This window comes from Rhinoraja longicauda, chromosome 1 (assembly GCF_053455715.1).
Source record: "Rhinoraja longicauda isolate Sanriku21f chromosome 1, sRhiLon1.1, whole genome shotgun sequence".
NCBI classification, from domain to species: Eukaryota; Metazoa; Chordata; class Chondrichthyes; order Rajiformes; family Arhynchobatidae; genus Rhinoraja; species Rhinoraja longicauda.
Genome location: NC_135953.1, coordinates 98475772 through 98499176, shown reverse-complemented (window position 1 = coordinate 98499176; position 23405 = coordinate 98475772). Strand labels below are relative to the sequence as shown.

The 23405-nt window shown below is 47.1% G+C and overlaps 1 protein-coding gene across 1 annotated transcript in view; it reads left to right on the top strand.

Moving 5' to 3' along the window:
- LOC144595607 (PDZ and LIM domain protein 5-like) overlaps window positions 1–23405 on the top strand; it is a 235085-nt gene that overhangs the window by 206948 nt on the left and 4732 nt on the right. Inside the window, exons 17-20 of the mRNA XM_078403187.1 lie at window positions 5097–5278; window positions 9657–9849; window positions 13334–13514; window positions 21292–21412. Of these exons, the coding sequence (XP_078259313.1) occupies window positions 5097–5278; window positions 9657–9849; window positions 13334–13514; window positions 21292–21412 (677 nt within the window). The remainder of the gene's footprint in view (window positions 1–5096; window positions 5279–9656; window positions 9850–13333; window positions 13515–21291; window positions 21413–23405) is intronic.

Below are 23405 nucleotides of genomic sequence, written 5' to 3'. Positions count from 1 at the left end.
ATTTTCTCCAGAGATCCTGCCTGACCCACTGAGTTATGCCACCACTTTGTGTTTACCTTTGCTGGTATTAACCAGCATCTGCAGTTCCTTGTTTTTACATAATTAATCCTTCTATTAAATACATCGGCCAATTGGTTTAATTTAGAGATACAGCACGGAATGAGGCCCTTCGGCCCACTGAATCTCCGCCGACCAGCGATCCCCACAGACTAACACTAGAGACAATTTACAATTTTACCAAACCTATTAACCTACAAACCTGTACATCTTTGGAGAGTGGGAGGAAACCGGAGCACCCCGAGAAAACCCACGCAGGTCACAGGGACAACGTGCAAACTCTGTACAGACAGCACCCATGGTCAGGATCCAACCCGGGTCTGTGGAGCTGTGAGGCAGCAACTCTACCGCTGTGTTCCTGTGCCACTGTTTCCCCTGGTGGGAAAAGGGGTGAAGTTGTCTAATCACCACTCACAAACTAAGTAAACTGTCAGGCAGAAGCCCATTCAGCAGGCATGGTCCTGTGGCGGTAGAGTTACTGCCTTACGGCGCCAGAGTCCAGGTTCAATGCTGACGACGAGTGCTGTCTTTATGGAGTTTGTACATTCTCCCCATGTCTGTGCGGGTTTTCTCCAGGTGCTCTGGTTTTCTCCCACACTACAAAGACATACAGGTTTAGACAATAGACAATAGACAATAGGTGCAGGAGTAGGCCATTCAGCCCTTCGAGCCAGCACCGCCATTCAATGCGATCATGGCTGATCACTCTCAACCAGTACCCCGTTCCTGCCTTCTCCCCATACCCCCTCACTCCGCTAACCTTAAGAGCTCTATCCAGCTCTCTCTTGAAAGCATCCAACGAACTGGCCTCCACTGCCTTCTGAGGCAGAGAATTCCACACCTTCACCACCCTCTGACTGAAAAAGTTCTTCCTCATCTCCGTTCTAAATGGCCTACCCCTTATTCTCAAACTGTGGCCCCTTGTTCTGGACACCCCCAACATTGGGAACATGTTATCTGCCTCTAATATGTCCAATCCCCTAATTATCTTATATGTTTCAATAAGATCCCCCCTCATCCTTCTAAATTCCAGTGTATACAAGCCCAATCGCTCCAGCCTTTCAACATATGACAGTCCCGCCATTCCGGGAATTAACCTAGTGAACCTACGCTGCACGCAAGTTTGTAGGTTAATTGGTTTCAGTAAAAATTGTAAATTGTAAATTGTAAATTGTCCCTCGTGTGTAGGATAGTGCTGGTGTACGGGGTGATCGCTAGTCGGCACGGACTCGGTGGGCCGAAGGGCCTATTTCCACTCTGCATCTCTAAAAGTCTAAAAAAACCTCTAAAAATAAAACCCAATTAAACTGTCAGGCGGAAGTCCATCCAGTGGTGAATATTGTTAATTGTTCTGGAGCAAAAAACGAAGTACTGGAAACTCGCAGTGGGTCAGGCATTATCTGTGGAGAGAATGGGTAGACAACATTCGGGACGGGACCCTTCGACAGACTGATGGAGTAGAGAGATATAGATGAGGTCTGAAGAAGGGGCCCGAACCGAAACGTCGCCTATCCATGTTCTCCAGAGATGCTGCCTGACCTGCTGAGTTACTCCAGCACTTTGTGTCTTCTTCAGACTAGGGAGATAGTTGGTATATTGAAGTGGTGGGGCAGGAGCATGCGATTGATAGTTGGATTCGGGCGAGGAGGGGTTGATACGCAGACAGGTCGGGTGGGGGAAGAGAAGGGTGGAGATGGTAATCAAGGCTGGAGGTGATGCGGGGAGGACAAGAAGGTGGAATCTGACCAGACATGAAGGTGGGGAGTGAAATGTCGAATCAAAGGGAGGGACGGTGGGGATAAGGAACCATGGAGAAATATCGGGAAAGAAAAATATGCTACCCAGAGTAGGGAAAAGTGACTGATGTATGGATGGAGAAGGGGAAAGGAACAGGATGAGGTGGGTGGGGGGAGTGGAAGGAAATGTATGTGTGGTGTGGAGGGGAAATGAGAAGGTATCACAAAATGTTGGAGTAACTCAGCGACTTAGGCAGCATCTCTGGAGAGAAGGAATGGGTGATGTTTCGGGTCGAAACCCTTCTTCAGACTGATGTCAGGGGTGGGACAAAGAAAGGATATAGGTGGAGACAGGAAGACAGTGGGAGAACTGGGAAGGTTTTTTTTAGAAGGAATGGGTAACGTTTCGGGTCGAGACCCTTCTTCAGACTGATGTCATTGGGGGCGGGATTTTTTACCAGGAATGGGTGAAGTTTCGGGTTGAGACCCTTCTTCAGACTGATGTCAGGAGGGGCGGGATCTCTCCAGAGATGCTGCCTGATCCGCTGAGTTACTCCAGCATTTTGTGATACCTTCGATTTGTACCAGCATCTGCAGTTATTTTCCATGGGGAAATTAGAAGATAAGGGAGTTTCATCTGAAACGGGAGAATTCAATGTTCATACCATTGGGTCATAAGTTACCCGAGCGGAAGATGAGGTGCTTGTTCCTGCAGTTTGCGTGTGGCACAAAGGTCGGTGTGCGAAATGCAGAGGAGAATTAAAATGGCTGGCAACCGAGATGCAGCAGGCCTTGGAGTGCACCGTGCTAAAGTACCTTGGTCTCCCTGACAATAATAAACTAAACTCAGCTAAAATGTTCAGCCAAATGCCGGTTATTTGTAGTTGGACATATATTGATACTTTCTTTTCTGACTTAGAAGTTGGTAGGAACACTTGTAGAGGTAAATGAACACACAAAGTACTAGAGTAACTCAGCAGATCAGGCAGCATCTTTGGAGAATATGGTCCGGTGATGGTTTGGAGTCCAACGAAGAGTCCCGACATGAAACGGCACCTCAACATTGACATTTCAAAGTCTTTTGGATTGGCATATGGGCAAGCAGGGAATGGAGGGATGTGGATCATAGGCATGCAGGGAATGGAGGTATGCGGATCATGTGCATGGGCATGCAGAGAATGCAGGGATGGATCACGTGCATGGGCTTGCAGGGAATGCAGGGATGTGGATCATGGGCATGCAGGGAATGCAGGGATGGATCACGTGCATGGGCTTGCAGGGAATGGAGGGATGTGGATCACGTGCATGGCAGAGGAGATTAGCTTTAAGGTGAGACTTATCTCAGTTTAGTTTATTGTTACATGTACCGAGGTGAAAAGCTTTTGTTGCGTGCCAACCGGTCAGCAGAAAGACCAAACATGATTACAATCGAGCCATTCACTGTGTACAGATACATGATAAGGGAATTACATTTAGTGCAAGGTAAATCTGATCAAAGATAGCCGAGGGACACCAATGAGGTGGATAACAGTTCAGTGCCTGATAACAGCTGGGAAGAAACTGATCCTGGATCTGGAGATGTGCATTTTCACACCTCTTGCCCGATGGGAGAGGGGTCAGGGTGAGACTGGTCGTTGATTATGCTGTTGGCCTTCCCAAGGCAGCGTGAGGTGTAAATGGAGTCAATGGAAGAAGAGAGGTTGGTTTGCCTGATGGTCTGGACAGCGTCCACAATTTGCTGCAATTTCTTGTGGTCTTGGATGTAGCTGTTCCCAAACCAAGCTGTGATGCATCCCGATAAAATGCTTTCTAGGGTGCATCTGTAGTTGGTGAGAGTTGTTGGGGACATGCCAAAAGCTTCCCAAACTTTCCAAGCTTTCTAGGGTGCATCTGTGGGGACATGCCGAACTTCCAATGCCTGCTAAGGAAGTAGAGGCACTGGTGTGCGTTCTTGGTCGTTGCTTCAATACGGGTGGTCCAGGAGAAGTTGTTGATAATATTTACCCCTAGGAATGTGTAGTTTTCAACCATCTTTACTTCGGCGCTGTCAAGGCAAACTGGGGTCGATCACTATCTCCTTTATCACAGATTGAATTTTATGATCCTTTCAGTGGCATCAATGTCGGATCATTTCTAACGTCATTATCTCCTGTGTGGACATGGAGCGGGCGGCAGATGCTCATGTGGTCGGCCAGTTGCCCTTTCGCAATCACAAGGTGGTCAGATAAGTCTTGAGACTTAACTAGTGAGACCTGCTGCCTCACAACTTTCTCCGGGTACTCCAGTTTCCTCTCACATCGCGGGTTTGTAGGTTAATTGGCCTCTGTATATTGCCCCCTAGTATGTAGGGGGTGGATGAGAAAGTGAAATAACATAGAACTAGTTTGTACGAGTGGCTCGATGGGCTGAAGGGCCTGTTTCCATGCTGTATATTTCAATCAATTCAAAGAACACTCCAAAGACGTACAGGTTTGTAGGTTAATTGGCTTGGTATAAATGCAAAAACTGTCCCGAGTGTAGGATAGTGTTAATGTGTGGGGATCGCTGGTTGGTGCGGACACGATGGGCCGAAGGGCCTGAATCTGCACTGTATCACTAAACTAAATTAAACTAGTTATTAAAATAGTAAATTAAACTTATTATTGACACGTGTACCGAAGTACAGTGAAAAGCTTTGGGTTACGTGCTATACAGTTGAAAGACTATACATGATTACAATCATATTGTCCACAGTGCACAAATAAGGATAAAGGATACAACATTCAGTGCAAGTTAAAGTCCGATTAAAGATAGTTCAAAGATCTCCAGTGAGGTAGTTATGATGCCAAGACCATACTTTAGCTGATGAGAGGACCGCTCAGTTTAGTTTTTCAGTTTAGAGACACAGTGTGGAAACAAGCCCTTCTGCCCACTGAGTCCATGCCGATCAAAGATTACCCGTTCACTAGTTCTATCCTACAAATAATGGACCACTTAGAGAAACCAATTAACCTCCAAACCTTCAAGACTTAAGGATGTGGGAGAAAACCGGAGCACCCGGAGAAAACCTGCGTGGTTACGGGGATAATGTACAAACTCCGTACAGACAGCACCCGTGGTCAGGATTGTACCCTAGTCTCTGGGCGCTGTAAGGCAGCAACTCTACCGCTGTGCCACTGTTGCCTGATAGCAGCTGGGACAAAACTGTCTAAAAGGTTAAGCTCTCTCTGTAGGAATTTCCACTTGCAGAGAGAGCTATTTGGTCTGAATTATGGAGTCTGACGTTTGCTGAAATGAGGATTGTTTTCTCTTCGTCTTTTACAGCGGAGAGCTGCCGGAGGTTCTGAAACCCTGTGCGCCGGCCACAGTCTCGGTCAAGCCCATGTCGAAGTCTAGCGGAGTGGGCCGCACTGCCCCAGCTGCGGCCATACCCAGCTCCACCTACAAGTCCAGCAAGCTCCCCAGTGTTGCCAAAACAACTGCCTGGCAGCCCGCAAACTCGGCAGGTAAAAGATGCTTTGCCTTGTTTTGTTTAGTTTCGTTTAGAGATACAGCGCGGAAACAGGCCCTCCGACCTGTCGAGTCTGCGCCGACCAGCGTTCCCTGCACATTACCACTATCCTACACACACTAGGGACAATTTACATTTATACCAAGCCAATTAACCTACAAACCTGCACGTCTTTGGAGTGTGGGAGGAAACCAAAGTTTTTGGAGAAAAGCCATGCGGTCACGGGGAGAACGTACAAGTTCTTTACAGACAGCACCCGTAGTCAGGATCGAACCCGTGTCTCTGACGCTGCAAGTTCTGTAAGGCACCAACTCTACCACTGCGCCAAAGTTACACACAAGCACACTTGCCCCCACCATCTCCTTTAATCCGATTCCCCATGCCCTTAAATCTATGCCAACTTGTCTTTTACACGGAGGTTGTTGGGTGCTTGGAAAATGCTGTCAGGGGTGGTGGTGGTGGAGGCAGATACATAGAACAGTACAGCACAGGAAAGGGCCCTTCGGCCCACAATGATTGTGCCAAGCATGATGCTAAGTTAAGCTGATCTCATCTCCCCGTACATGATCCATATCCCTCTATTCCCTGCACTTCCACGTGCCGATCTAAATGCCTCTTAAACACCACTATCATGTCTACCTCCACCACCACCCATGGCAATGCGTTCCAGGCCCCCACCACTCTGTGTAAAAAAACTGGCTCTGCACTTCACCATTAAACTTTCCCCATTTCACCTTATTGCTAGGCCCTCTCGGCATTTCTACTCTGGGAAAAGGGTTCTGGCTGTCTACCCTATCAATGCCTCTCATAATTTTATATTCTTTCATCGGGTCTCCCCTTCAATCTCCGGTGCTCCAGAGTAAATAATCCAAGCTTGTCGAAACTCTCTTATAACTTTAGAGGGAGATACACCGTGGCAACAGGCCCTTCGGCCCAATGTCTGCGCACGAGGGACAATTTACAATTTTACCAAAGACAATTAACTTGCAAATCTGTACGTCTTTGGAGTGTGGGACGAGCACCCGGGGAAAACCCACGTGGTCATAGGGAGAACATACAAGCTCCGTACAGACAGCACCCGAGGTCAGGATCGAACCCAGGTCTCTGGCGCTGTGAGGCGGAAACTCTACTGTTGCACCACTGTGACACCATTTAATACCCTCTAATCCAGGCAGCATTCTGGTAAACCTCTTCTGCACCCTCTCCAAAGCTTCCACATCCTTCATATAATGGGCCGACCAGAACTACACACAACACTCAATACTCCAAATGCAGCCTCGCCTCATTTTAATGAAACGGCAACATTGACTTAAGTTTAGGTTTATTATTATCTCATTTCAAGGTTCAGTGAAAACCTTTGTTTTGAACGCTATCCAAACAGATCATACATGCCATAAAATCAGTTCAAACTCAAGTACAATAGATAGAGCCAAGGGGAAGATGCAGAGTGCAGAATATAGTTCTCAAAGTTGTAGCGCTATGTAGCTTCCTGACTCTCATACTCAGTGCCCTGATCGATGAACGCAAGCACAGTATACGCCTTCTTGGATATGATTATTAGAATCAGTGCAGTGAGCAATATTTATAGCCTGGGTTAGTTGCAGATGGCAGTGTGACTGCACAATTGGCAAGATTTCTCATTAATAAACAAAAATATCTTAAGTTACAAAAAATATAATGCCTGTTTTGAATGATTGCACAGTAAGCAAATAGCTGCATGCTATTTAAAGTGTAGGACATGTGCTAGTCTAATCGCTGATCAGTTGGCCGACTCGGAATCACAAGCAAGTTCTTAGTTTCAGAACGAACTGTTCTTCAAACTGCGGGAACGACAAACAATATTTTATTTCGAACCGATCTTACTCCGCAAAGTATCCATTGATTGCCGTAGCAATTTGAGAAGCTTTTAATTCAGGAAAGGAATGAATGGCAAGTCCAACACATAGTGCCCATCCCTAATAACTTTAGCTTAGTTTAGTTTGGAGGTACAGTGTGGAAACAGGCTCTTTGTTAACCCCGCACATTCATGGGGAGAACGTACAAACTCTGCACATACAGGACCCATATCAGGATTGAACCCGGGTCATAGAGTCATAGAGTGATACAGTGTGGAAACAGGCCCTTCGGCCCAACTCGCCCACACCAGCCAACAATGTCCCAGCTACACTAGTCACACTTGCCTGCACTTGGTCCATATCCCTCCAAACCTGTCCTATCCATGCACCTGTATAACTGCTTCTTAAACGTTGGGATAGTCCCAGCCTCAACTACCTCCTCTGGCAGCTTGTTCCATACACCCACCACCCTTTGTGTGAAAAAGTTATTCCTCGGATTCCTATTAAATATTTTCCCCTTCATCCTGAACCTACGTCCTCTGGTCCTCGATTCCCCTACTCTGGGGAAAAAGACTGTGCATCTACCCAATCTATTCGTCTCATGATTTTGTATACCTCTATAAGGTCTCCCCTCATCCTCCTGCACTCCATGGAATAGAGACCCAGCCTACTCAACCTCTCCCTCTGGCTCACACTCTCTGGTCCTGGCAACATCCTTCTAAATCTTTTATGAACCCTTTCAAGCTTATAATAATAATATATTCCTTTATTCGCCCCTCACCTGGGAAATTTACAGTGTTACAGCAGCAAAGTGGATAACAAGAGAGCAAGAGATCATTCATTATAAATAAAAGATACATCAATTGTCATCAGTTTTCTGCGTTCTTAGCTGTTATTGTTGACTCGTCTGCTGGGAACAGTGCTGGTTGTGCAGTCTCACAGCAGCGGGAAGGATGGACCTCCTATATCTCTCCTTCACGCACTTGGGGTGAAGGAGTCTGTCACTGAAGGAGCTACTCAGTACAGTGACAGTGTCCTGCATGGGGTGGGAGTCGTTGTCCAGCAGCAATGTTAGCTTTGCCATCATCCTCCTCTCTCCCACCGCCTGCACTGAGTCAAGGGGGCAACCCAGGACAGAGATGGCCTTCCTGACCAGCTTGTTGAGTCTCTTCCCTTCCGCCGCTGAGATGCTGCTGCTCCAGCAGACCACTCCATAGAAAATGGCCGATGCAACCACCATGTTGTAGAAGGTCCTTAGGAGTGTCCCCTGCACTCCAAACGACCTGAGTCTCCTTAGCAGATAAAGTCTGCTCTGACCCTTTCTGTAATTTGACAATATCTTTCCTATAACATGGTGCCCAAAACTGAACACAATATTCTAAATGTGGTCTCACCAACGTCTTATACAACTGCAACATGAACTCCCAACTTCTATACTATACTTCATCTTACTGATGAAGGCCAAAGTGCCAAAAGCCTTTATGACCACCTTTTCGACCTGTGACTCGACTTCAAGAAACCATGCACCTGTTCTCCTAGATCCCTCTGCTCTACAATACTACCCAGAGGCCTACCATTTACTGTGTAGGTCCTGCCCTTGTTCAACGTCCCAAAATGCAACACCTCACAGTTTTCTGTATTAAAATTCCATCAACCATTCCCCCGCCCACCTGGCCAATCGATCCAGATCCTGCTGCAATCTTTCACAACCATCTTCACTATCTGCAAAACCACTAACCACTAAAATTGTAAATTGTTCCTAGTGTGTAGAATAGAACATAGAACATAGAAAATAGGTGCAGGAGGAGGCCATTTGGCCCTTCGAGTCAGCACCGCCATTCATTGTGATCATGGCTGATCATCCACAATCAGTAACCCGTGCCTGCCTTCTCCCCATACCCCTTGATTCCGCTAGCCCCTAATAGTGCTAGTGTACAGGTGATCACTGGTTGGCGTGGACTCGGTGGGCAAAGGGCCTGTGTCTGTGCTGTATCTCTAAAATCTAGTGCTGGAGTAACTGAGCTGGTCAGGCAGCATCTCTGGAGACAGCACTAGATTTTAGAGATACAGTGCAGACACAGGCCCTTTGGCCCACCGAGTCCATGCCAACCAGTGATCACCTGTACACTAGCACTATTCTGCATACTAGGAACAATTTACAATTTCACCAAAGCCAATTAACCTACAAACCTGTACATCTTTCATAAGTTCATAAGTTCCAGGAGCAGAATTAGGCCATTCTGCCCATCATGTCTACTCCACCATTCGATCATGGCTGATTTATCTTTCCCTCACAACTCAAGTCTTCTCCCCATACCCCTGATTACCATAGCAATGAGGTAATCTCTTTGGAAGGTGGGAGGAAACCCACGTGGTCATAAGGAGAGCCTTCAAACTCCGTACAGACAGCACCCGTAGTCAGGATCGAACCCGGGTCTCTGGTGCTGTAAGGCTGCAACTCTACCGCGACACCTCTGTGCCGCCCGTTTCACTTTGTGAAATAATTCCTGTGTTTGCCTCCCCCCCCCCCCCCCCCAGTAAACAGTTTCTCCAAGACTGCGCTGCCTACTGCACACGTTTCTCCTGCCAACTCTACATCCAACTCGAAGGTGTCCAGCACTGCGATGAACAAGCCCGCACAGCAAGACAATGACACTTTGGTCCAGATGGCTGAGCACATCCCAGCGGGGAACAGGGCCCCCATGTGTGGCCACTGCAACATGGTTATCAGGTAAGAGGAAGTCTATGTAGGAAGGACGTCAGTAAACTGGAAAGAGTGCAGCAAAGATTCATATGGAGGTTGCAAGGACTCAAGTTCCTGAGCTACAGGGAAAGGTTGAGCAGGTTAGGTCTTTATTCCTTGGAGCACAGGAGGCAGAGGGGCGATCTTACAGAGGTGTATAAAATCATGAGGGGAATAGACTGGGTGAATGCACAGAGTCTTTTACCCAGTGTAAGGAAATCAAGAACCAGGGGACTTAGTTTTAAGGAAAACGGGACAAGATTTAAGGTTGGAACCTTCCTTCAGCAACCTGGGTGACACAGTCGTACAGCGGTAGAGCTGCCGCCTCACAGCGCCAAACACCTGGGTTCAATCCTGACCATGGGCAATACTCAGAGGGTGATTGGTGTATGGAATGCCAGAGAAGGTAGTTGAAGCAGATACTATAACAACATTTGAAGGGCACTTAGTCAAGTACACAGATTGGAAAGGTTTAGAGGAATATTGGCCAAACCTGGGCAAATGGGACTAGCTTAGATGGGGTACCTTAGTCGGTATGGACGGGTTGGGCTGAAAGACCTGCTTCCGTGCTGGGATTTAGTATGGGAAAGTGGTGTTGAGGTAAATCATCTAATTGAATGGTAGAGCTGACTCGAAGGGCCGAATGGCCTCTTCTTGCCTCGGTTCTGACGTTCAGCATCTGTGGCGAGAGGACGTAGCCAATGACATGTAAGCCTGGACTGGCCAATGACATGTCAGCATGGACTGGCCAATGACATGTCAGCATGGACTGGCCAATGACATGTCAGCCTGGACTGGCCAACGACATGTCAGCCTGGACTGGCCAATGACATGTCAGCCTAAACTGGCCAATGACATATCAGCATGGACTGGCCAATGACATGTCAGCATGGACTGGCCAATGACATGTCAGCATGGACTGGCCAATGACATGTCAGCATGGACTGGCCAATGACATGTCAGCATGGACTGGCCAATGACATGTCAGCATGGACTGGCCAATGATATGTCAGCATGGACTGGCCAATGACATATCAGCATGGACTGGCCAATGATATATCAGCATGGGCTGGCCAATGACATGTCAGCATGGACTGGCCAATGGTACGGGGGAAATGCTCGAAGTAAGGAGTTGTTGAACCAGCATGGAGAGAATGGGGTTGAGAAGGAAAGATAGATCAGCCATGATTGAATGGCAGAGTAGATTTGATGGGATGAATGGCCTAATTCTGCTCCTATCACTTATGAACCTGGGATGTTGAAGTGGGACAATCATGAAAGGAAATGGAAGAGGTATTGGTGGCTTCAGAAAGTGAAAACAAAATTTCTTTTGAGCAGGCGACAAGAGTTAAGACAGAGGGCAGTAATCTCCTCGGTAGACAGATCAAAAACTGTTCCTCACTCTTGCATTGAGTATGTAGAGTCATACAGCGTGGGAACAGGCTGTGGGAACCAAGTGTACCATCTCATGGTTAGTGCTGGCTGTAAATCATTCCTTTAGGACTTCTGCCTCCATTACAACTGATGGGGAAACTGGGCAATGTTTAGATTAGTGTAGTTTAGACATACAGAATGGAGACGGGCTCTTCAGTCCCCCGAGTCCATGCTGACCCTCGATCACCAGTCACCAGTGGGATCACCAGTTATCCCACTTTCTCATCCTCCCTACACATTAGTGGCAATTATCTTACATACCCCAACACATTTGGGATGTGGGAAGAAACCTGAGCCACCAGAGGAAACCCACGCAGTCACAGGGAAAACATACGACTGTAAAAAAAAAAGGGATTAATATAGGATTAGTGTAAATGGATGGTGAATAGATGGCACAGACGTTGGGCCAAAGGGCCTGCTATTTGTTGTATTTCCCAGTGACTTTCTGACTCAAATGCTTTAGAGGATTGCTTGTAGAGGATTGCTTTAGTTTGGAGATACAGCATGGAAACTGTCCCTTCAGCCCACCGAGTCCGTGCCGACCATCAATCACCCATTTACACTAGTTCTATGGTATCTCACTGGGCCAATTACCCTAAATATATATATATATACGCTGCAGAGGACATTATGATCGGTTGGATGTGTATGATGTTTCCTCTTTTTGGAGGTTGAACAAGGCCATTGTTTAGGAACATATGGGCTACCACCTCAAGAACGATGAGCCATTTAATTTTTCACTACGAGGTTCTTGAGTCTTTGGAACTCTTTTCCTCAAAAGGTGGTGGAAGCAGATTCCGTGAATATTTTTGTGAGATCCTTGGGAGTGAAAGGTTTGGGGCGAGGGGAGGACAGAACAGAAATGTGGAAGTGAAAGTTACATTCGCTGTCATTTAATGGGACAGCAGAACAACTTGAGTGGCCACATGTGAATGTCTATATGAGGAACCCAGGATTAGTTAGTTTAGTTTATTAGTGTCACGTGTACCAAGGTCCAGTGAAAAGCTTTTTGTTGCGTGCTAACCAGTCAGCGAAAAGGTTATACAATCTAGCCGTCCACAGTGCACAGATACAGGATAAAGTGTAGTGCAAGATAAAGTACAGTAAAGTCCAAATAAAGATCGTCCGAGGGTCGACAATGATGTTGATGGTTGGTCAAACCTCTCTCTAGTTGTTGATAGGATGGTTCAGTTGCCTGATAACAGTGGGGAAGAAACTGTCCCTGAATCTGGAGGTATGCGTTTTCACACTCCTGTACCTGTTGCCTGGCGGGAGAGGGGAGAAGAGAAGAGGGAGTGACCGGGGTGAGAATATAGATGAGGATGAGGAAGTGCAGGAGTAACTCAGCAGATCATGCAGCATTATTGGAGAACATGGATCGGTGACGTTTTGGGTCAGTCTGAAGAAGGTCCTAACCCAAGATGTCAGAGGGAGGTGAAACTGGAATTCATTAACTCAGGAGGCATTAGACAATAGGTGCAGGAGGAGGCCATTCGGCCCTTCGAGCCAGCACCGCCATTCAATGTGATCATGGCTGATCATTCTCAATCAGTACCCCGTTCCTGCCTTCTCCCCATACCCCCTGACTCCGCTATCCTTAAGAGTTCTATCCAGCTCTCTCTTGAATGCATTCAGAGAATTGGCCTCCACTGCCCTCTGAGACAGAGAATTCCACAGATTCACAACTCTCTGACTGAAAAGGTTTTTCCTCATCTCAGTTCTAAATGGCCTACCCCTTATTCTTAAACTGTGGCCCCTGGTTCTGGACTCCCCCAACATTGGGAACATGTTTCCTGCCTCTAACTTAAATTAGGTTATTTTAAGGTGCAGATTGCCAGGCTCTTGATTAGTAAGAGCGTCAAAGGTTATGGGGAGAAGGCCGGAGAATGGGGTAGAGAGGAAAAGATAGACTAGCCATGATTAAATGGCAGAGATGTCTCGATGGGCCAAATGGTCTAATTCTGCTCCTGAGGCTTATGAACGTGCCCCAACACTCTGTGTGTCTGTTTTAACGTTTACTTCCTGTTTGCCCTGACAGAGGCCCGTTTCTGGTGGCCATGGGCCGCTCCTGGCATCCTGAGGAGTTTACCTGTGCCTACTGCAACCTCTCGCTGGCTGACATTGGCTTTGTGGAAGAGAATGGAGCAGTCTACTGTGAGAAGTGTTATGAGCAGTTCTTTGCCCCCGAATGTGGCCGGTGTCAAAGGAAGATCCTGGGGGTAAGTCACCACTCTGGGGATGAGTAATGAGCAGGAGAATGGGGTGAAGAGGGAAAGATAAATCAGCCATGATTGAGTGGCGGAGTAGACTTGATGGGCTGAATGGCCTAATTCTGTTCCAAGAACCTATGAGCACTTATGAACCACCAGACTCAGGAACAGCTTCTCTCCCCTCCATTATCTGGCTTCAGATCGGCCCTTCCACAAACTAGGGTACTGTCAAATTCACCTCTACCCCATTGTAAACACAGTACTTTGTCAATAGAACTGATGCGTTACAATGCTGAGAGCTATATTCTGGACTCTGTATCTTCCTCGTCACTGTATCGGCACAGTGGCATAGCAGTAGAGTTAATGCCTCACAGCATCGGAGACCCGGGTTTCTATGTCCATACGTTCTCCCTGTGACCACGTGGGTTTTCTCTGGGCGCTCCGGTTTCCTCCCACCTCCCAAAGATGTGCAGGTTTGTAGGTTAATTGGCTTCTGTAAATCATCCCTAGTGTGTAGGATAGAACCAGTACATGGGTAATCACTGGTCAGCACGGACTCTGTGGGCCAAAGGGCTTGTTTTTACGCTGTATCTCTAAACTAAACTAAACTAATTTATCGTACCTCAGTGTAACTTGATTATATGTATGTATGTTTGGTATATCTGATCTGTTTGGATCGCAGCCAAAACAATCATCCTTGGTATACTTGACAGTAATAAGTCTAAAACCTAAACTTCAGACGTTACACCAAATTCAACAATAAAAAGGAGTCTTTAAATTCGGGAACATGCCTTAAGTCAACCAGCCTGGTCGAGAAAGAACAAAAGAGGGGCATCTCACCAACGTGAGAGCGGTCCAGACCTCCCGTCCATGAAGGTCCCTCATTAGAGACCTTCGAACTTTAATCGGACTTTACTGGACTTTATCTTGCACTGAACGTTATTCCCTTTATCCTGTATTTGTACACTAATGGCGGTGTGATTGTGATCATGTAGTCTTTTCGCTGACTGGTTAGCACGCAACAAAAAGCTTTTCACTGTACCTCGGTACAAGTGATAGCAATAAACTAAACTAAATAAACTAAACTGATTCCAGCAAAAGACACAAAGTGCTGGAGTAACTCAGCGGGTCAGGGGCATCTCTGGTAAACATGGACAGGTGACATTGTGGGTCAGACTAATTGCTGTAGATGGGAGAGAAGGCGGAGTCTGAAGATGGGTCCCGATCCATGTTCTACAGACAAGCTGCTAACAATGGAACCAATGAAACTTGTATGTAGCAGCTTAACAGGCCTGTAAACGTAATACTCACATAGATACATAGCTACATAGACAATAGGGGAAGGAGGAGGCCATTCGGTCTTTCGAGCCACCACCGCCATTCAATGTGATCATGGCTGATCATCCACAATCAGTACCCCGTTCCTGCCTTCTCCCCTTACCCCTTGATTCCACTAGCCCTAAGAGCTCTATCTCTTTTGAATGCATCCAGTGAATCGGCCTCCACTGCCTTCTGAGGCAGCAAATTCCACAAATCCACAACTCTCTGGGTGAAAAAGTTTTGTTGTCATCGCAGTTCTAAATGGCCTACCCCTTTTTCGTAAACCGTGGCCCCTGGTTCTGGACTCCCCCAACATCGGGTACATGTTTCCTGCATCTAGCGTGTCAATGACTATCCCTTAATAATTTTATATGTTTCTATAAGATCCCCTCTCATCCTTCTAAATTCCAGTGAATACAAGCCCAGTCGCTCCATTCTATCATCATATGACAGTCCCGCCATCCCGGGAATTAACCTCGAGAACCAACGCTACACTCCTTCAATAGCAAGAATGTCCTTCCTTAAATTAGGAGACAAAAACAGCACACAATATTCCAGGTGTGGTCTCACCAGGGCCCTGTACAACTGCAGAAGGACCCCTTTGCTCCTATACGCAATTCCTCACGTTATGGAGGCCAACATGCCATTAGCTTTCTTCACTGCCTGCTGTACCTGCATGCTTACTTTCAGTGCCTGATGTACTAGGATACCCAGATCTCGTTGTACTTCCTCTTTTCCTAACCTAACACCATTCAGATAATAATCTGCCTTCCTGTTCCTGTCACCAAAGCTCACATTTATCCGCATTATACTGCATCTGCCATGCACCTGCCCATTCACCCAACCTGTCCAAGTCACCCTGCATCCTCATAGCATCCTCTTCACAGTTCACACTGCCACCCAGCTTTGTGTCATTTGCAAATTTGCAAATGTTACTTTTAATTCCTTCATTTAAGTCATTAATATATATTGTAAATAGCTGCGGTCCCAGCACTGAGCCTTGCGGCACCCCACTAGTCACTGCCTGCATTCTGAAAGGGACCCGTTTATCCCCACTCTTTGTTTCCTGTCTGCCAACCAATTTTCTATCCATGTCAATACCCTACCCCCAATATCATATGCTCTAATTTGGCCCACTAATCTGTGTGGGACCTTATCAAAGGCTACATCCACTGGCTCTCCCTTGTCCATTTTATTTGTTACATCCTCAAAACATTCCAGAAGATTAGTCAAGCATGATTTCCCCTTCATATCCATCCATCCATCCATCTACCCTGTTACTGCTATTACATCTTTAATAATCGACTCCAGCATCTTCCCCACCACTGATGTCAGACTAACTGGTCTATAATTCCCTGCTTTCTATCTCCCTCCTTTCTTAAAAAGTGGGATAACATTAGCTACCCTCCAATCTACAGGAACTAATCCAGAATCTGTAGAACATTGGAAAATGATCACCAATGCATCCACGATTTCTAGAGCCACTTCCTTAAGTACTCTGGAATGCAGACCATCAGGCCCTGGGGATTTATCAGCCTTCAATCCCATCAGTCTACTCAACACCATTTCCTGACTTATGTGAATTTCCTTCAGTTCCTCTGTCACCCTAGGTCATCTGTCCCCTAGTACATCTGGGAGATTGTTTGTGTCTTCCTTAGTGAAGACAGAACCAAACTACATATTCAACTCATCTCCATTTCCTTGTTCCCCATAATAAATTCACTTGTTTCTGTCTTCAAGGGACCCACATTTGTCTTAACTATTTTTTTCCTCTTCACTTACCTAAAGAAGCTTTTACTATCCTCCTTTATATTCTTGGTTTGCTTACCTTCGTACTTCATCTTTTCTCCCTGTATTGCCTTTTTAGTTATCTTCTGTTGATCTTTAAAAGTTTTCCCAATCCTCTGGCTTCCCGCTCATCTTTGCTATGTTATACGTCTTCTTATTTATTTTTATACTGTCCTTGACTTCTCTTGTCAGCCACGGTCACCTCTTACTCCCCGTAGAATCTTTCTTCCTCTTTGGAATGAAATGATTCTGCATCCTCTGGATTATTCCCAGAAATACCTGCCATGCTGTTCCACCGTCATTCCTGCTAGGGGCCCTTTCCAGTCAACTTTGGCCAGCTCCTCCCTCGTGCCTCCATAGTCCCCTTTGTTCAACTGCAATACTGACACTACCGATTTTACCTTCTCCCTCTCAAATTGCAGATTAAAACATCAAATTATGGTCACTACCTCCTAATGGTTCCTCAACCTTGAGTTCCCTTATCAAATCCGGTTCATTACACAACACTAAATCCAGAATTGCCTTCTCCCTGGAAGGCTCCAGTACAAGCTGCTCTAAGAATCCATCTCGGAGGCACTCTACAACCCCCTTTCATGGGGCCCAATATCAACCTGATTTTCCCAGTCTACCTGCATGTTGAAATCTCCCATAACCACCGTAGCATTACCTTTGTTACATGCCAATTTTAACTCCTGATGCAACTTGCACCCTATATCCAGGCTACTGTTTGGAGGCCTTTAGATAATTCCCATTAGGGTCTTTTTACCCTGACAATTTATCATTTCTATCCACAGTGACTCTACATCTTCTGATTCTATGTCACCCCTCGCAAGGGACTGAATTTCATTCCTTACCAACAGAGCTACCCCACCCCCTCTGCCCACCTGTCTGCCTTTTCGGTAGGTCGTATATCCCTGAATATTCAGCTCCCAGCCCTGGTCCTCTTGTAGCCATGTCCCTGTAATTCCCACAACATCATACTTGCCAATATCTAACTGAGCCTCAAGCTCATCCACTTTATTTCTTATAGTTCGCGCATTCATATCTAACACTTTAACTTCGGTATTCACCTCCCCTCTCACAACGGTTCCTATTTCACCTGACCTTACTCTCTTATCCCTTCTTGAACTTTCCGTCCCATTAATTCGGGTGTCATCGTAACTTTTCCTGTACTCTCTTCCCCTTTAACTCCATCTTTATACTTTCAATTTGTCAACCCCTCCCCCCCCCCGCTTTTTAGTTTAAACCCACCCGTGTAGCACGAGAAAACCTGCCAGCCAGAATGTTGGTCCCCTTCCAGTTAAGGTGTAACCTGTCCCTTTTGTACAGGTCAAGAGATCCCTGTGGTCTATAAATCAAAGTCCCTGCCCCCTGCACCAGTTCCTCAGCCACACATTCAGATCCCCTATCTCCCTGTTCCTGCCCTCACCAGCACGAGGTACAGGAAGCAAACCAGAGATAACCACCCTAGAAGTCCTGCTTTTCAGCCTTCTTCCTAACTCTCTAAACTCACGTTGCAGATAGCATGTAATAAACAAACTAATACACATAGATAACATTTAATAAACAAAAAATCCACATATGAATAAGCCCAATAATGATGCACAAACAGTTGAAGTCCTTAATACAAACAAAGAGATTAGTTAGTGCTCTAAAGTGGTCAAGTCAAGTCAATTTTATTTGTATAGCACATTTAAAAACAACCCACGTTGACCAAAGTGCTGCACATCTGATTAGGAAAAAAAAGAAACATACAGTGGCAGGCAGCCAAACACAACGGCGCGGCCATCTTGAACAAAATGTTTAACTAAAGCAGAATGGTGTCCCGCGGCCGTGCCGCACCGGGCGATGGAAGGCCCCGCGGCCGCGCCGCACCGGGCGCTGTTCAGTCCCGCGGCCGAGCCGCGCCGGGTGATGGAAGGCCCCGCGGAAGAGACCTAAAAAAAAAAGAAAGATTCCCCCCCACCCACATACCCACCCCCCCTCACCACCCCCCCTCACCACCCCCCACCCCCCCCCCCACCCCCACACACACAACCAAAACAAAACACCCCACCACCAACACACAAACAAAAAGGACAAAGGACAAACTATGATTTCCTGCTCGCCTTTGGAGCGTGGAAGAAAACCCGAGCACCCGGAAAAAAATCCCACGCAGTTACAGGGAGAACGTATAAACTCCATGCAGACTCCGTAGTCTGCATGAGGAAACGCTTTTTCAGTCAGAGAGTTGTAAATCTGTGGAATTCTCTGCCTCAGAAGGCAGTGGAGGCCAATTCTCTGAATGCATTCAAGAGAGAGCTTGGTAGAGCTCTTAAGGATAGCGGAGTCAGGGGGTATGGGGAGAAGGCAGGAACGGGGTACTGATTGTGAATGATCAGCCATGATCAAATTGAATGGCGGTGCTGGCTCGAATGGCCTACTCCTGCACCTATTGTCTATTGTAGTCAGGATTGAACCCAGGTCTCTGGCACTGTAAGAGCGTGCCTCCACCGCTGTGCCACAGTGCCGCCCCTTTGCTGCCTGGCCCACTGAGTTCCCCTCGAAGTTTGCGTTTTGTTCCAGCTTATAGCATCTGCAGACTCAGCTGAAGGCATAGGTGTGAATGGTGGAGCAACATGGGAGAGTGCAGGGAAACAGGAACAGTGTGGGGATGTAGATTTATGCAGAGAGAAGGTCACCGAGGGATAAGGCATACCCACACTTATAAATAGCTTGGAATTAATTCAGGCATCTTCAAATGTTTAAAAATATTAACCAACTTTTGCATGAACTTGTCAAACAGGCTCCAAGTTATTATACGAAGGATAAACTGAGTTATCGGGGCGGTATGTGGTGAAACTCTGGGTTAAAGGGGCAATCATTTCCTGATGGAAGCCTGCCCGTTGCAGTTGTGCTATTTAAGTTATCTTAATCCTTGGCCCATTGTGTTTATGTAAATCTTTAAAGTATGTGAGATTGTATCCCCGCTGTGTGTATTATATTGCATGGAATGGGCAGAGCAAACACACGCCATTTAGGCTTAGTTTAGTTTAGAGACTCAGCGTGGAAACAAGACCTTCGGCCCACCGAGTACATGGCGACCAGTGATCACATGTAGGTTTCACAAAATGCTGGAGTAACTCAGCAGGTCAGGCAGCATCTCTCTCTGGAGAAAAGGAATGGGTGACGTTTCGGGTAGAGACCCTTCTTCAGACAGATGTCAGGGGGGGCGGGACAAAGAAAGGATATAGGTGGAGACAGGAAGATAGAGGGAGATCTGGGAAGGGGAGGGGAAGAGAGGGACAGAGGAGCTATCTAAAGTTGGAGAAGTCAATGTTCATACCGCTGCGCTGTAAGCTGCCCAAGCGAAATATGAGGTACTGTTCCTCCAATTTGCGGTGGGCCTCACTATGACACTGGAGGAGGCCCATGACAGAAAGGTCAGACTGGGAGTGGGAGGGGGAGTTGAAGTGCTCAGCCACCGGGAGATCAGGTTGGTTAAGGCGGACTGAGTGAAGGTGTTGAGCGAAATGATCGCCGAGCCTGCATTTATCAGGTTGGTTAAGGCGGACAGTGATCACACGTAGACTAGTTCTGTCCTATACACTAGGGACAATTTAACAAAGCCAATTAACCTACAGAGCTGTACGCCTTTGGAATGTGGGCGGAAACTGGAGCATCCGGACAAACCCCACATGGTCACAGGGGGAACGTACAAACGGTGCAGACAGCAGCTGTAGTCAAGATCTAACCCGGGTTCTCTTGCGCTGTGAGGCAGCAACTTAAAGCAGCTACGCCATTGTGCCAACTAAGAGGCATTCATTTTTCAGAGACTCACTAAGAGTGTCCTGGCCTAGTACATTCAGTCATCAAAGAAAGTCCACCAATGCCTCAACTTCCTTCTCATATTGGGGAGATTTGGTATCTCAACAAATACTTGCTTGACCCTCTCTCTACCTGTGTACGTTAGACTGGTTGCATCACGACCTGGTTTGACAACTAGGGTGGCACATTGGCGCTGGGTGCTCTGGTTTCCCCCCACATTCCACAGACGTGGGTTTGTGTGTTAATTTGGTCTCAGTACAAAAAATATAGTAAATTGTCCCTGAGGTTTAGGAAGGAACTGCTGATGCAGTTTTTAAAAATACAAAATGCTGGAGTAACTGAGCGGGTCAGGCAGCATCTCTGGAGAAAAGGAATAGGTGACATTTCAGGTCGGAACAAAACATTCTGAAAAAGGGTTCCGACCCAAAACGTCACTTAATCCTTTTCTCCAGCGATGCTGCCTGACCTTGAGAGTTACTCCAGCATTTTGTGTCTATGTTTGGTGTAAGTTGTCCTTAGTGTGTGTATGTTAGTGTACGGGGTGATTGCTGGCCGGCGCGGACTCGGTGGGCCGAAGGGCCTGTTTCCACACTGTATTTCTAAAGTTTAAAATTTACGAGCAAAAAGCAAGTTGTTCCAAAAACGTGTGTCTTTGGGCAATTTTACTGTGGTGTGATACACCCAGAGCATTTGATGAAACCCTATTGTGGCATGCGGCATGTTTTCAATCGCAGCTGAGCACGTCTCTTCATGATTGGAGCACTGGCTTTGAGCTGAGCCATTGCCAAGCCCCCTTCCCCCTCTCACGGTGAGCGGCAGCGGACGTGATTGTTTGTCCTAACTCTTGTTTCTCCCCGTCCCCCCTCTGCAGGAAATCATCAATGCCCTGAAGCAGACTTGGCACGTTAACTGCTTTGTGTGTGTGGCTTGCATGCAACCCATTCGTAACAATGTCTTCCACATGGAGGATGGGGACCCTTACTGCGAGAAAGGTAACGCTCAGATCTCCATCGTACCTCACGAGAAGGTTGATTCACACAGCCAAAAACCTTCCTTCACGTTCCCTGCTGAGGGACTGCACCGCCAGTGATGGCCATGCAGCTCTATCAGTGCATCATTCCGGATTGAGTTGAGCGGCACGGTGGCACAGCTGGTAGAGACGCTGCCTCACAGCACCAGAGACCCAACATCAATCACGTGCCTGCAGAGGAGATCAGTTTAACTTAGCATCAGGTTTGGCACCAACATTGTGGGCTGAAGGGCCTGTTCCTAAGTTTAGTGTAGAAATACAGTGTGGTAACAGGCCCATCTGCCCACCGAGTCCACGCCAACAAGCGATCACCCGTCCACTAATTCTACCCTACATGCTACGGACAATTTACAGAAGCCACAAACCTACACATCTTTGGGACGTAGGAGGAAACCGGAGCACCCAGAGGAAGCCCACGTGGTCACAGGGAAAAGGTGCAAAGTCCATACACACAAAGCACCCGTAGTCATGATCGAACCCAGGTGTCTGGCACAGTAAGGCAGCAACTCTACCTGCTGTGCCATTGTGCCGCCCCCTGCTGTACCTTTCTATGTATTTATTTAATTCCTCAATTTTATGTTCCCTGAGCTACCAGGTGAGATATGAACTCCGGACTCCCCATCAGAGGTCTCGTGTTTGATCTGCTCTGTATTATTTTGTTTGGTTGTCAGTTTAGTTTATTGTCACGTACACCCCGGGACAGGGCAAAGCTTTTGTTGCGTGCCATCCAATCAGCGGAAAGACTACACATGATTACAATCGAGCCGTCCACAGTGTAAAGATACAGGATAAAGGGAATAACGTTTATAGAGTCATAGAGTCCTACAGCACAGAAAGAGGCCCTTCGGCCCAACGTGTCCGCGCCGCTCGTTACCAAACACAGTCTAATTTTAATCCCATTTTCCCGCATTTGGACCGTAGTCCTGGATGTTGTAGCATTTCAAGTGCCCATCCAAATGCCTCTTAAACGTTGTGAGTGTTCCCGCCTCCACCACCACCCCAGGCAGTGAGTTCCAGACTCCAACCACCCTCTGGGTGAAAAAGTTCTTTCTCACATCCCCCCGAAACCTCCCTCCCCTTACCCTGTATCTATGTCCCCTCGTTGTTGAACCTTCCACCAGTGGAAGAAGTTCCCCGCCATCTACCTTATCTATGCCCCTCATGATCTTGTACACCTCGATCATGTCCCCTCTCAGCCTTCTCTGCTCCAGGGAAAACAACCCCAGTATGCTCAGTCTCTCCTCATAGCCGAGGCCCTTCATCCCTGGCAGCATCCTGGTGAATCTCCTCTGCACCCTCTCCAAAGCTATCACATCCTTTCTATAATGTGGTGACCAGAACTGTACACAATACTCCAGCTGTGGCCTCACCAGTGTTCTGTACAATTCCATCATTACCCCCCTACTTTTATATTCGATGCCCCGGCTAATGTTTAGTGCAAGATAAAGTCTGATAATAGGAGGTTTACCAGGATGTTGCCAGGACTCGAGGGCCTGAGCAATGGGGAAAGGTTGAGCAGGCTAGGACTCTATTGCTTGGAGTGCAAGAGGATGACGGGTGATCTTACAGAGGTGTACAAAATCATGAATAGATCGGGTAAACGCACAGTCTTTTTCCCAGGGTAGGGGAATCGAGAACCAGAGGACATAGGTTTACGGTAAGGGAGGAAAGATTTAATGGGAATAGGAGGGTTTTTACACGAAGGATGGTGGGTGTATGGAATGAGCTGCCGGAGGAGGTAGTTGAGGCAGGTCCTATCGCAACGTTTAACAAGCATTTAGACAGGCACATGGATAGGACTAGTTTAGTGCGATTTGGGCCAAATGCAGGCAGGTGGGACCAGTGTAGATAGGGCATGTTGGTCGGCAGGTTGGGCCAGATGGCCTGTTTTCACGCTATGACTAACTCCTTTATTTGGAGTTTTAATCTGATTGCCAACACTCGACACAGACGTT